At 35.8% G+C, this 14,144-nt stretch overlaps 1 protein-coding gene across 2 annotated transcripts; it reads left to right on the forward strand.

Annotated features, from left to right (window-relative positions):
• The first annotated feature begins 454 nt into the window (after positions 1–454).
• On the forward strand, positions 455–13,184 carry LOC125196116 (protein transport protein SEC24 C-like). Of its 2 annotated transcripts, none has more exons than XM_089057065.1 (26): positions 455–620; positions 700–762; positions 868–1,810; positions 4,105–4,308; positions 4,471–4,545; positions 4,659–4,757; positions 5,036–5,147; positions 5,587–5,714; positions 6,489–6,608; positions 7,253–7,330; positions 7,571–7,648; positions 7,818–7,910; positions 8,120–8,174; positions 8,278–8,354; positions 9,089–9,160; positions 9,270–9,353; positions 9,527–9,646; positions 9,758–9,826; positions 10,159–10,236; positions 10,395–10,533; positions 10,761–10,925; positions 11,275–11,420; positions 11,504–11,683; positions 12,020–12,108; positions 12,206–12,237; positions 12,698–13,184. In XM_089057065.1, exons 3-26 carry the CDS (start codon positions 977–979, stop codon positions 12,802–12,804), a joined length of 3,234 nt encoding a protein of 1,077 aa, XP_088913191.1. In that variant the 5' UTR covers positions 455–620; positions 700–762; positions 868–976; the 3' UTR covers positions 12,805–13,184. The 2 variants fall into 2 exon arrangements, with proteins under 2 accessions (XP_088913191.1, XP_047950449.1); XM_048094492.2 differs by having other exon boundaries at positions 456–620; positions 7,250–7,330.
• The last annotated feature ends 960 nt before the right edge of the window (positions 13,185–14,144 follow it).

Genomic DNA, 14,144 nt, shown 5'->3' on the forward strand with positions numbered 1-14,144 from the left:
CAATAAAAAACACCTTAATTCCCTAAGCTGTCCGAGAAACAAAAAATTTAAAATTTGACAGGATAAATACTCCATATCTTCAGATGAAGATCTATCATCCATTGTTTAAGAATTTAATCAATTAAGAATATCATAAAATTTCTGACAGAATTATCATGCAACTAAATCCTGCAAATTTTTTGAATTTTACACAACTGAATTGATTCTATAAGTTTAATTTAGAAAAAAAGTGCTAATATGGCAAAATATGATTTGTTAAATAATGATAAGTAGAATTGATCTCGATTAAACGAAGAGTTGATTTAGATTTGAGAATTCTAAATATGGGAATTGTTCGAATTCACGTGCCTGTCTTGAATGTGTCACGTGCGAACCATCATCAGTTAGATTAGCAGGATGAAAAATGGAAAAAAAAAGGTTGATAAAGAAAAAATAATTGAAAGCAAATGTAATTATTAATGACCTTAATATGTGAATTTTGCTCTGATCATTGACAAATTTATCACTTTTGCGTTTCTTTCCTGTATCTATCAATCTCGATTTCGATCCATAATTATTACCTGTCGATCCGAAATCAATTTCTGCAATAGCTGCAATGCAATTTTACGCGCAAAATTAAGGTACCTCCAGGTTCCAATCTGCTATACTTTGATTTGCATTTTTCCGTTTTGGCTCCATTTCTGTTTTTTGCGTTGCTAGATCGGAATCTGGTCGGAAAGCGGTCGGTTCTTCCTGTAACGGACCGGAATTTCGGCCTCCACGGTAGGCTTTCACCTAATTCATTGTTTAATTTTGAATTTATCTATGTGTAATTTGGTTGTAAAGATTGTTTCTTGATTCATCTGCATGTGGATTTGCGATTTGTAGGTTTGAATTGGATTAGATTGTTGAGAGATCTTGGAAGGTTCACTCTATTGAGGATCTGCGCATATACTTTCTTTATTTTTCTGTTAGAGATTTCTGATTAGGTGAAGTGATGGCAGCTCCTGGGGGACCTAGGCCAGGGAATTTCCCCCCGAATTATAACCCGAATTCCCTTTCTAATAATATGCAAAACCTACAAATTAATCAGCATAATCAGCAACAACCGAACAATGCTGGTGCTACTGCCCCTAGACCTCCTCCGAATGCCACACCATTCGGCCAACGGGCTCCAGCTTTTGCTGGTAGTAGACCAGGCCCCCCTCCCCCTGGTGTGTTTCCGAGGGGCCCGGTACCGCCCAATGCTCCTGCTCAAACTACACTGCCTCCAAATATGGTTTCTTCTAGACCTGCTGGTCCACCACCTGGGTCTCAGCCGCCTCACTTTGCATCAAGACCACCACCACCTGGGGCAATGCCATCATCCATTGGTGGACCTGTTGCTCCCTCACCTCCTGCATTGGGGCCTCGTCCTGGATCATATCCATCTTCCCCTCTGACATCAGCTCCCTCCACTCCTTCCCAAGCAAGTGGTTCTGGTCCAGTTAGTAATGGACCGCCTCCATTTGCACCGGGGATGACACAAAGTGGGCCACCGTTCCCTCCTGCTATAGGTAGTATGCCAAGGCCATTAGTTGGACCTCCACAACAACCAGCAATGTTATCATCTAGGCCTTCTTCTCAGCCAATGCAAATGCAATCTAGTTTTGGCGGTCCACCTACTGCTGTATCATCTGCCTCTGGGCAACCTGCACCGCCATTTTCAGGCCCACCACAGAATATGATGCCCCCTCTGGGTTCATCCCCATTTTCAGCCCCAAATACAGGCATGCATCAATCTATAAATTCTCCTTATGGGATGCAGACATGGCCAGCACAGCCACAACAGGTTAATTTTATCATCTTTACCGTTCTCCTATCATGTATTGATTTTTTGTGCAATATTGATAACAATTCATTATGCTGCTAAAATACATTTTGAATAACCTATAAACCATGAATAACCAATACATTAATGATGCTTTTGAGCTTTTGATATCAGTGCAAGAGTGTACTCTTTTTTGTATCCGAGACATAGCTTTTCTTGGCATTTTTAATAGGAAATGATCATTCAATTTCTGCCAAACTTCTATTACTGTTATGGATAATTTCTAGGCATACAATCTAATAAGAGTTGTGCAGGAATGCATTGATCTTTATGATGATTTCAATATGGAATGTTAAAATTTTAAAAGTGAAAGGGACTTATGAATATGTGAGAGAACTCAGAAGAAAGCTAAAGTAAACTACCTAGTATTGCAACTACCACAGTAACACTATGCATAGGAAGAGTACTTTGATTACTGGCCTCCAACTTACATTTCATTAGCTATTTCTATGCAATCCATGAATTTATATTTTAAACATATCGTATTTATTACTTGAGAAGTGAATCACATAGTAGAAATTACTTTTGTTTAACTGAAGCAGTATTTTAAGTATATACTAATACTCCCTCCATCCCCTGATAATTTTCCACTTTGGTTCCGGCATGGGTTTTAAGAAATGTAAAGGAAAGTGGGTTGAAAAAGTTAGTGGAATATGAGTTCCATTTTTATATACTCCTTCCGTCCACAAAAAATAGAGCAATTTGTGTATGGCATGGGTTTTAATGTAGAATTGGTAAAGTAAGAGAGATGGGAAAAAAGTAAGAGAGAAGGAGAAAAAGTAAGTGAGAAGTTGTGTTAGTGGAATGATGTGTATGTTTATTATTTGTTGAAAACTTTCCATAAATAAATGTGCTCTATTTTTTGGACGGCCAAAAATGGTAATTGTGCTCTATTTTTTGTGGACAGAGGGAGTATTAGTTTTATAATAAAATGTTAGAGCATCTCCAACAAGGAGAGGTAAATGAAATAGGTATATTATCTATTTACCTTCTCATAAAGTGAAATATACCCTTCCAAAAAATAACACATTCCAATGGAAAAAGATATATAGAAAGGTAAATCAATAAAATAATACTCCCTCCGTCCCAAGGAAGATGACCCCTTCTTTGGGCGGCACGGGATTTTATGCAACTTTATTTTGTGTGTAGAGAGGAAAGAGTAAAGTAAGAGAGAGTGAATAAAGTAGAGATAAAGGTTTTTCCATTTTAAGTAATGGGTCATCTTGGTTGGGACAAACTAAAATGGAAAGTGGGTCATCTTCAATGGGACGGAGGGAGTAGTATAAAATGCATTGAAAAACATAAAGTGTAATACCTTCTCAAATACATTCCCCATTGGAGAATAGTTTTTCATGAAAAGAAGGCAAATATGGTAGTTATAAGATTTTACCTCTTCAAAATGGGAAAAAGGTATAATACCTTCTCAAATACCTTTTCCCTTGGAGAATTATTTTTCATAGAAAAAAGATAAATATGGTGGTTATATGAGTTTACCTCTCCATTTACCTCTTCCTTTGGAGATGCTCTTAGTGGAATGAGTTAGAGGAATGTGGGGCCTATTGACCATTTATGGTAAAAATTGAAAGTGGGCAATTAATGGGGGATGGACGAAAATGGCCAAAGTGGACAATTAATGGGGGACAGAGGGAGTAACATATATCATGGAACTAGGACTTGGTGCAATATAATTTTGTTTTCTTTTGAAGCATGTAATGTATAGATGAAAGTACCATAATCTAGTTTTACATTAAAGCTTGTGGTTGCAACCAAGGAATACCGAACCTTATTTCTTGCAGTTAAGGTGGTTTAAACTTTACTACTTAATGCAATATGAGTCTTGTATAAACCGCAAAGTCACTTGCTATCAATGTCTTTGCATTAAATTTTGGGGCCAGTTATTACTCGGAAGCTTCTTTGAACAAACAAGAAAGGATTACTCTTGGTTCAGGCTCCCTCTAAGTTTTGATATATATGCCAGGTTTGATGGTTAGAAGAATGTAACGTTTTTGGACTCGAACAGATGTTACAATTTAACTTGAACATTGAACACCTTGCCACAACTGTAGAGTTAACTATAATGGCATAGATGATTTCACATCTGAACAATCATTAAGGAGGATGTTTATATGAATGTGGACCCATTCTCGCTTCGACTATGGTCCTTTTGCTTTTGTTAGTTATGTAGCTCAATAACATCATTGGACTGCTTGATAATCTACTTCATTTTACACACTAAATCTAGTGTCAATGTCTAGGGGGCACCACCTCCTCCCGGGTCTATGCAGCAGCCTCCACGGATGTTTGGAATGCCACCAGGACTATCTCTTCCAAATCAAGCTATGGCTATGAGCCATTCAGGCCAAGCTAAAATTGATCCGAACCAGATTCCCCGTCTTGCTCCAAGTGCTTCTGCAATTGTTCATGAGACCCGTCAGGGCAATCAGGCAAACCCTCCCCCGGTAATAATTTTCTTTCTTTGGTTTAGTTTAAGTCTTATATATTTACCCAAAGTTGATATTCCCTGTCCAAACTGTTACCCTAGTAAGATTATCTTTTATCACTTCATATGTGTAGAGACTTTATTTGTCCTCTTTTTACTCATTTGTCACTTCTTTGTGAAGCCTGCAACAAGTGACTATATAGTTAAAGACACTGGAAATTGCAGTCCACGCTACATGAGGTGTACTATCAATCAGGTTTAAGTATTTAATTGCATCATTGTTTCCGACTACATTTCTACCTGTTATGCATGAATTCCTCCTTAAGTTGAAAGTGCTAATAACAATGGGGTTTCCATTTGTTTCATTAGGTTCCTTTGACTGTGGACCTTCTATCTACATCTGGAATGCAGCTGTCTCTATTGGTCCAGCCTTTAGCTCTTGCACATCCATCTGAAGAGCCTATCCATGTAAGTGAAGCAGTCCGTGGCAGAAAAGTTTGAGTCTCTTTTGTTCGACATGTTATTAAATGAAGAATTTGGTGTTACTCTAATCCTTGAGGAAAATTATACGTAGTACTTTTCTCACCTAAAAGGAAATTCTAAAATTCTGTTATATGTTCCAACTATGTTTAAGTTCATCTGCAATACTTGCCATTTTTAGATTTGGGGGTTACATGAACATGACCTTTGTCAGGATAATTTTATTGGAACTGAGCAACTCTAAATTCTTATTTTATTACTGCTAGGTTGTAGATTTTGGGGAAAGTGGTCCTGTTCGATGTTCTCGTTGCAAAGGTTACATTAATCCTTTCGTGAAGTTTATTGACCAAGGAAGACGTTTCATTTGTAACCTGTGTGGTGAGGAGAATCAGTCCTTTTCTTGTTCTTTTTATTTGTAGTTACTAGTTAGTGACTTGTCAATTATTTGTGGAGTTATATTATCATAATTCTGTAAATTCAACTCCATGGGGGTGTCCACTGTCTGTTCACACATAGCCAAAAAAATATGGAAATAACTGATTAAACTTTGAGTTATCTTATTGTAAAATGAGCTTTTATAAAAACCTAAACCCTGACCAATTATTGCTTGGACCTAAGTTCTTCATTACACTGGTGGTGGAAGTATTTTCTGTGTTTATGGGCAGTTTGTTTCATATCTTGAATATTTGCTCAACCTGAATGTTGGGTCACATGTATGCAGGATAACGATATATTATTGCCAAGTATTTATTGCGTTCACTGTTCTATTCCTTGTTTTCTGACTTTTACTTATCCCTTTTTCTTGGTTGTGGTGCAGGATTTACGGATGAAACTCCACGTGACTATCACTGCAACTTAGGTCCAGATGGCCGGCGTAGAGATGCTGACGAAAGGCCTGAACTATGCCGAGGAACAGTTGAATTTGTTGCTACTAAGGAGTACATGGTAAGTTCCTCGTGTTTCCTCGATTTGGATCCAGCACGTATTGAATTGGGATGATATTATCTATAGGAAACATGTCTTGGATTCTATAAATATTAAATAACCAATCATTATGCTAGATGTTATTTAAAAAGCACACCTCTAAATCGAAAAATGAGTATGCATTTTGTAATTTGAGCTATCTAGGGCATGATTTCCTATCCAAGGACTAAGGTATGTAATTATATTGTATTATTTGATAGAAGAAAATAGGTAGTTTTTCTGCAAAGGATTGTGAGCATTTTTTTTTTGTTTGTAGCCTGACTTTTCTTGAGACTGTGCCAAGCCAACAGTCTGATTATTGTAACAAGTACAGATATACTCCGTCCCATACAAATAGTCCATATCCATTTATGGAAACCTTTTTCTCCTTTTTTACTTTATCGTATATGGGCCCCACCATCCATCACATTATTTCAACCACTTTTCTCCTTCTCTCTTACTTTACCAATTATGCATTAAAACACGTATCATCTCCAATTAGCCTATTTCTATGGGATGGAGGGAGTATGTAAAATCAAGTGTTAAGATCTAATTAGTGTTTAATTAATATTCTATGCAGTCTCTAGAGTTTGAGCGCATACATACAACGTTTTGTTGAATTACTTTCGACATTCATCATTCATGTTTGTGGTGTAGGACAATAAAACTTCTATTGCATTTATTTCTCTATGAAATAAACAACTTTCTTATTTTTTTTTTTCATTCTGTCTCATGATTTTGCTTATGCTATTTTAGGTTCGTGACCCAATGCCTGCTGTATATTTCTTCCTTATTGATGTATCTATGAACGCTACACAAACTGGTGCAACTGCAGCAGCTTGCAGTGCCATCAAACAAGTGATAGCCGATCTTCCAGTAAGTTTATGCCTGTACTTCTAATGTGATAACATTTTATATGTGGACCTTCCATCTGGTCAATGATGAATTAAAGCTTCTAAGGGGACGTTTACTTTAAGTTATGGGATAGATTGATGATAATATAAGATTGATTATTTGATGGATAAGTAGGTCAAAAAGCTCAAATTTAATCAATCCACCAAATTCCATCACAGTAAACAGTGCATTAGCTTGGAATTTTTTTATTAATCCATCCTATCACTCAAAATAAATGCCTCCTAGTGGTTTCTCTCTGAAAGGGGAAACTTGGAGGTGGGTGTATGAGTGTATCAACAAACTCAGGAAAAATGGAATTCAATATTTAGTTTGGAGTTGTCATGATTTGTTTAATTTTCCAAGTAAGTTTTGGTAACACCTTTATCTTTAAACTATTTTTGGTTGTTGATAATTGTCATAATATTTTATGGACTTGTAAGAGCTGTGAAAGGAAAATACGATTGATTTAGCCACTTTATGGTGTTTTTTTTGGGAATTTTTTAAAAATTAGTTTTGTGAAGGTGGAGTATAATTTTGAACCAAATTAAAGAGGACCACCCGCTAGGTTTTTGTTTATTATTAGAGCGAAATATCAGTCTGGATTGACTATGTTTTCTGTGCAGAAGGGTCCTCGTACAATGGTGGGCATTGCTACATTCGATTCCACAATCCAGTTTTACAACCTAAAACGATCCTCACAGCAGGTTGGTAAAAAATTTTCATCTTTCTGGTGAATGAATTCATTTTATATGTTCCTTGAATGTTATTTACTCTTTACTTGTCAATCGTAGTGTCCAACTATTATGTTCTCCGTTAGTCATTTTTGTGTTGGTCTTAAACTTGTACATTCCAGGAGCTACATGTGGTTGATCACAATGGCTTTGGACTTCACTCAGTGCAGTGGGTGCTTAGCTTTAATTACATTTTCTTCTTTCTTGTTTCAGCCATTGATGCTCATTGTTCCTGATGTTCAAGATGTCTATACTCCACTGGAAAGTGATGTCATTGTTCAATTTTCTGAGGTTGGTATCATTCTTTTTCTAGTTTATGTTCTTTCATACTAGTATGCAGCATGTAACCCCAAATTGTGAAAACATAGAGAGACCCTATTTTTATGACTGGGTACAAACTAATGTTTTCTCCTATTTTTCAAACTTCCCAAGTGATGGAATTTCTTTTTGGTATCTGCAGTGCTGTGAGCATTTAGAAATGTTGCTTGACAACATTCCTACAATGTTCGAGAGCAATAGAATTGCTGATTCAGCTCTTGGCGCTGCTGTAAAGGTATGGGCACATATAGTTTTTTTAAGTTTGTACTTTTTAACCTATGTTGTTTGCCGTCGTTTAGCTGTTGTCTAGAATTTACAGGTGGATGGAAGTGCTAAGTACATTATGTTCAATAATTATCACCTTGCATATGAAAACTTGTAATTGATCATGAGCAGAGCAGACTACCTGATACTTAAATCTTATTGTTCTGTTTCTTACTTTAGGCTGCTTTTCTGGCAATGAAAAGCACTGGTGGCAAACTTTTAGTTTTCCAGTCAGGTAAGCTGCGAAATATAATTGTATTAGTTTTATGATTATGCAAACTCACCCCCCTTAAACATCTGCCTGTCATACTAGTGTACTGAAATTTATGATGTTGTAGTTTTGCCGTCGTGTGGCATCGGATCCCTTTCTGCTCGAGAGGCTGAAGGCAGAAGCAACATGTCGGCAGGAGAAAAGGTCTTAATGTTGCATAAATCTGCATTGTTAGGACTGATACTATGATAGTTTTCATAATGCCTTTCTTGCCTCCAATTCCCTTTTCGCATGTCCGTATATAAAATTTTTTTGCAGTTCACACCATTAAGTCTGGCCTATCTAGGTGTAATATTAGTCTTGGATCCTACTCTTCTGCACAGCAACTTGATCACCAGTTGGTACAGTGTTAAGCAGATATAATCATGATTTCCCTTATATTTCATATACCCGAATACAAATCAAGTGCAATAACTAGTTTTTAATCCTTTAATTGTGATTACTTAACTTTGGGATGGTGGCCATCTATTTTCCACTTATCAACCATTGCAAAATGGTAATTTCAACCATTCTTTGGCCGATGAGTATAGTATATTAGTACTGGTGAAGTAATTATCAGGGTTAGGTCGTTCGGGAGATTATTGTTAGAGCTAGTGTCTACTTTCTCTGTTGCTTGGACCCTCAGAATTTCTTTCTACTCTAATAGGTGTTCCTTTTGACTGTTATTAATGAATTCTCTAATATTTATATGCTCTTTCTACGGGCACAAATGTTTCTATACAGTGCAAGATTGGAAGTTAAGATAAATAATAAAACAGCTAAATTAAATAAAATAACAACTAATCTCATTCTATTCCTTATGATGGACGATTCCCACGATAGTTCATGACCATAAGAGATAAAATTCCCTTACAGTTGCAATAAATGCTTGATTTCAGGAGGCTCACAAATTGCTTCAGCCTTCTGACAAGACTCTAAAAACTATGGCAATGGAATTTGCAGAGTACCAGGTGACATTATACTTTCTAGTGTTGAGAATCCATGATACTGACACTATCATCATGTTTTTGTTTTAGAATTGGAGCCAGCTTATTTCGCCTCTCATTTTCATTCTTTCAGGTCTGTGTTGACTTGTTTATTACATCGCAAATGTATGTGGATATTGCTTCTCTCTGTGTTATTCCAAGGACAACTGGAGGCCAGGTAATTGAACAATATTAGAGTGGTCATGGAGTACTATGAGTGGCCACTATATGTTTGGCTGTTGTATCACTTTCAAGTGATGGATTATCAGTCTTTTCGTTGTCTGATTGCGTTATTCATTAGGATGGCTATTGTGTTATTTTCAAATCTGAATCCATGTTTTACTTCTATAGGTATACTATTATTATCCTTTCTCTGCCCGTTCTGATCCTGCTAAGCTGTACAATGATCTTCGGTGGAACATCACAAGGCCCCAAGGGTTTGAGGCAGTGATGCGTGTTAGATGTAGCCAGGTGAGATTGTAGAAGTGCAGTTTTTTGAACTTTTGAATTATGTAACAATATTGTTTGGCAAACAACTCTTCAATTGAAGGCTAAGTTATATTTTTGTTGTTTCCTGGATAGGGTATTCAAGTTCAAGAATATTCCGGAAACTTCTGTAAGCGCATACCAACTGACGTTGATCTACCTGCGGTATCCCTCTGTCTATGTCTCTCTCTCTCTCTCTCTCTCACACACACACAAGACAAAAAAAACCTCCTCGGAAAATATTCTGAAGCATTTCCAACCTTTTGTGTTGAAGCTTCACGGAGTCTCACTTATTGTAATGATGCAATTGCTGAATAAGTGGTTCCTTCATTTAAATCCATGAAAGCGCAGTGTTACATGTGGTGTTGCACCTAAATTGTTCTTAACTCTTCTATTGGTTAAAATTTATTATTACAAAACCCGGTTTTTTTTATTGCTGCTGCTCATTTAGTTTCCTGGTCAGATTTTTTAAAGTTGTTTGATCTTCATTTTGCCAGATTGATTGTGACAAAACAATAATGGTCTCCCTGAATCATGATGATAAATTACAGGAAGGCTCTGAGTGTTCTTTTCAGGTACCACTTTATGTTCCTCTGGAACTCCATCTAACAAAATCATTTATCTCTTGTCTTATGAATTGCAATTTCCATGCAAAAGTTCCTGTAACTATCTCACTTCTCATTCTCTTATATTCAGTATTCATCCAATCACTTTGTATGATAATGTTGTCCAGTGTGCCCTTCTTTACACCACTGTACATGGACAAAGAAGAATCAGAGTTTCAACATTGTCCCTGCCTTGCACCAACATGCTGAGTAATCTATTCCGCTCTGCTGATCTAGACACCCAATTTGCGTGTATCACAAAACAAGGTACCTGGTGTCGTAGTTTTTCTGGAAATGCTATATTAATTATTAAGTTTGTTTGTATATATATTGTATTGTATGGAGGTATCAATACTAATGAGTCATTCACTTTAGCCTATGCTCTTTCTTATTTCTCCTGCTCCTACATATATTTTCAAATTTGTTCTCTACATGCAGACATGTAGCATAGTATTACCGCTGACTCTTTTGCTCTGTTATGTTTCACATCACAGCTGCTATTGAGATTCCTTCAGCTCCTCTTGCACAAGTCAGGGATCAAGCTACTAATGTTTGCATCAACATATTATACTCGTACCGGAAGTTCTGTGCTACAGTGTCATCGTCAGGACAACTTATTCTGCCCGAGGCACTTAAAATGTTGCCTCTCTATACACTTGGTACATTCTAAGTTTCTTTTAACCATATGTTTTATTACTAGTTTTATTGCTAGAGTCGTATCCCCAGTGCCCCTAGTATATTTGCAAACATCTCATGTAATTCAAACTCCCCAAGTTCCTTGTAACAGTAATTCAAACCCCCCAAGTTCGGCTCTAGAAATTAGTTCTCCATTGATCATTGAGGAATGTGCTTGAATTTTACACAACATATATGTCCTGTCCTATGAGTGCTTCCTTGAAAGTGTTTTTGTGAATTATGCACATCCAAAGCGTCTTATTTAAGTGGTTAAAGTCTTTTTCATGATAGTTTCATATTCGGTTTTAACTATTTGCTTTATGCCTTTTTCAGCTTTACTCAAATGCATTGGATTACGATCTGATGGAAGAATTGATGATAGGTCCGTTTGGATTAATTATGTCTCACCATTACCTACTCCTTTGGTGATCCCATTGGTGTACCCTAGAATGATAGCACTTCACGACCTTAATGAGAAGGTACTGAGATTTTGTGACATACATACCTTTTGTTGTTTTATGTATTTCCTTCTCATACACATTTTGTCATACTGTTTTCTCAGGAATTAGATGATTCCATTATTCCCGTTCCAATTCCACTTTCCAGTGAGCATATTGCTATTGATGGAATATATCTTCTTGAGAATGGAGTTGATTGTTTGATTTATGTCGGTGAAGATGTTCAGCCAAAGATTTTGCAACAGATGTTTGGCATTTCATCAACTGAAGAGATTCCAAATCAGGTACTGCCATAAAGAAATCTGGGTGTACAGTGTTTCCAGTTATGGAATTTCCATAGAAAATGTGATCAAGTCATATACTCCTACCACATAATTTCCATGCATTCATTTGTTTGAATAGCTTTTGTTGTGTACTATATCTTACACTTTTTTGGATTCATAATAGCTGTTTCCCTTTTCTCATACCTGTCACTTATTATTGCTTTTAATCACGGAGCTCAGCGTATCTACTTAAGTGACACTTGCACATATTCAGCACAGTGTCTGTACAGTAACTAGTTATGCATGATTCTTCTATTGGGCAAAGAGACAGGGGTACTTATGGCCTTTTTTCTTCAGTTCATTTTGCAGCAATATGACAATCCCTTGTCAAAGAAGCTGAATGACATTGTAAATGAGATAAGGCATCAACGATGTTCTTACCTACGGTACAAACAAGTTCTCGTTATTCGTTGTACGAGTTGATATTATATTTTGTTCTCTAATATTTTTAATAATTTTTCTCTTCTCTTTCTTGTTCTGCAGCTTGCGATTATGCAAAAAGGGGGATCCAACAGGTTCGTTTATCACAAATTCACCACAACTTGACTCTCTTTTACAAAGTTTACAAAGTTCCTTCAAAGACCCTAAAAATCCATGGGAATGAAAACGAATTGTATGAAATTGTCGGAAAATTAGAGGAGTCAAGAAAGCATAATTTAATTAACAGCATATGATGTTGGGTTCTGTAGGAATGGCTAGAATGAATACCGGTGTTATTTTCATTGCATAGTAAGGGCTCGTTTGGTTTGCTTGACCTGATATGACAAGTTAAGATATTGTGTAGATTTTATAACTATATTTTAAGCTTCCAAGGATCTTATTTTTTTACAAAACTAGGAATTTAAACGAGCCCTAAAAATGCTAGTAGTTTAAAAGTTCCCATCTTCTCGTTGTTATTAGCATGATTTCTTATGTTAGAATAGTGTTGCTGCTCCTCAAGACTGCCATTAATTATACATTAATTTTTGTTTGCAGGGATGATGTTCTTCTCGTACCTGGTTGAAGACAAGATGGCTAATGGCTTCTCATACGTCGAGTATCTAATACACATTCACCGGCAGATTCAAAATAAAATGGCTTGATCAGCCACTGGCAAAAGTTTTGACACTTTGGAGAAGAACACATGAGCTGAAGCTTACAATATCTTGATGTTTGCTGCGGCTCTGGGATATCTCGAAGATACATCTTTCCATTTCCAGTGAGGTTTGGAGGTTATAATTTTGCTTAGAACGTCATCACTTTTTAGGTGTTTCTTGATATAGATCTAAAAAATATAGAATAAAACTCAAAAGGAGTTGATTCAGGTTTTGGATATATTCCCCTATTTATAATCTTTTGCTGCATTGTTTTTTGAGATGTAGAACTCATAATGTTGTATAATTATTTAGATTTAGTGATCGTTGTTGATCCAACTTGTTGTAAGCCACACCCTTGACTTTCAATTCATCAAAATTTTCAGTCTTGTGATTTAGTGCTTTGTATGCTGATTCCGGCAATGCAAAATGGATACGAGTATTTGATTTGAGTATCATTAACCAAAATACCATAATAAATGCGATATAAACCCAAACATTTTTGCCGTGCTAGTCTCATTCCTTACCCCTGTCCTTAAGTAACAATTATTTTAAAATGTGTATGTGAAAGTATATTTTGATTTATAATTTTATAATATTTTTATTTTAACATTTATCACAAAATTATATGTAAAAATTAAAAAGAATTGTATATTTCTCGGCACACAGTGAGATACATTAGTTGCAAATTAACACAATACTCATTTGTATGTGTATGTATTTAATAAAAAATAGAAATTCTTTTCTTTTTAGCATGTTTCTTAAAATAGAAACTCCCTTTGAAATTGACCCTACAATCCACTAACATTAATTCCATTATTTTTTTTATCTTTATTTCTCTTACTTTATCCATTTTGCATTAAAACTGTGTTGTTTCTAAAGTTTCAATGTTTAGGAAATGGAGGAATATAAAATTATCTAGAGAAATATTAGTAGTTAAAAATTTTATAATTTTTTTTGTAATGAATTGGTTTGATAGCCTGAATCAAAGTCAAAGATTTAGGATTAAAATTAACGATTTGTAGCTTGGGTTGGGTCGACCTTACGGATTGTTAGGCTATTCAATTATGGTTCATTTGGATTAATTGAATGGCCTAACAATCCGTAGGATTGAGTCAAACCCAAGCGAGTTGCCTAATTCATATCCCTTATGCTAGATAAACTTCTAAACAAATACTACTAAGTTTTATTTGCTCCTGGCATGAAAAACTATGTTTATGATAGAATTAATTTTGATACACCTTCACCAAATGTAACATAAAAAATTATATAGTAGTATGAAAGTTCATTGAATATATTGATTTAATGGTATATAAGGTTTTTTAAAAGAAAATAATCACATCTCAAAT

Source organism: Salvia hispanica, chromosome 4 (genome assembly GCF_029641045.1).
Source record: "Salvia hispanica isolate PSC_SH4W2 chromosome 4, Shi_PSC_v1, whole genome shotgun sequence".
Taxonomy (NCBI): Eukaryota; Viridiplantae; Streptophyta; class Magnoliopsida; order Lamiales; family Lamiaceae; genus Salvia; species Salvia hispanica.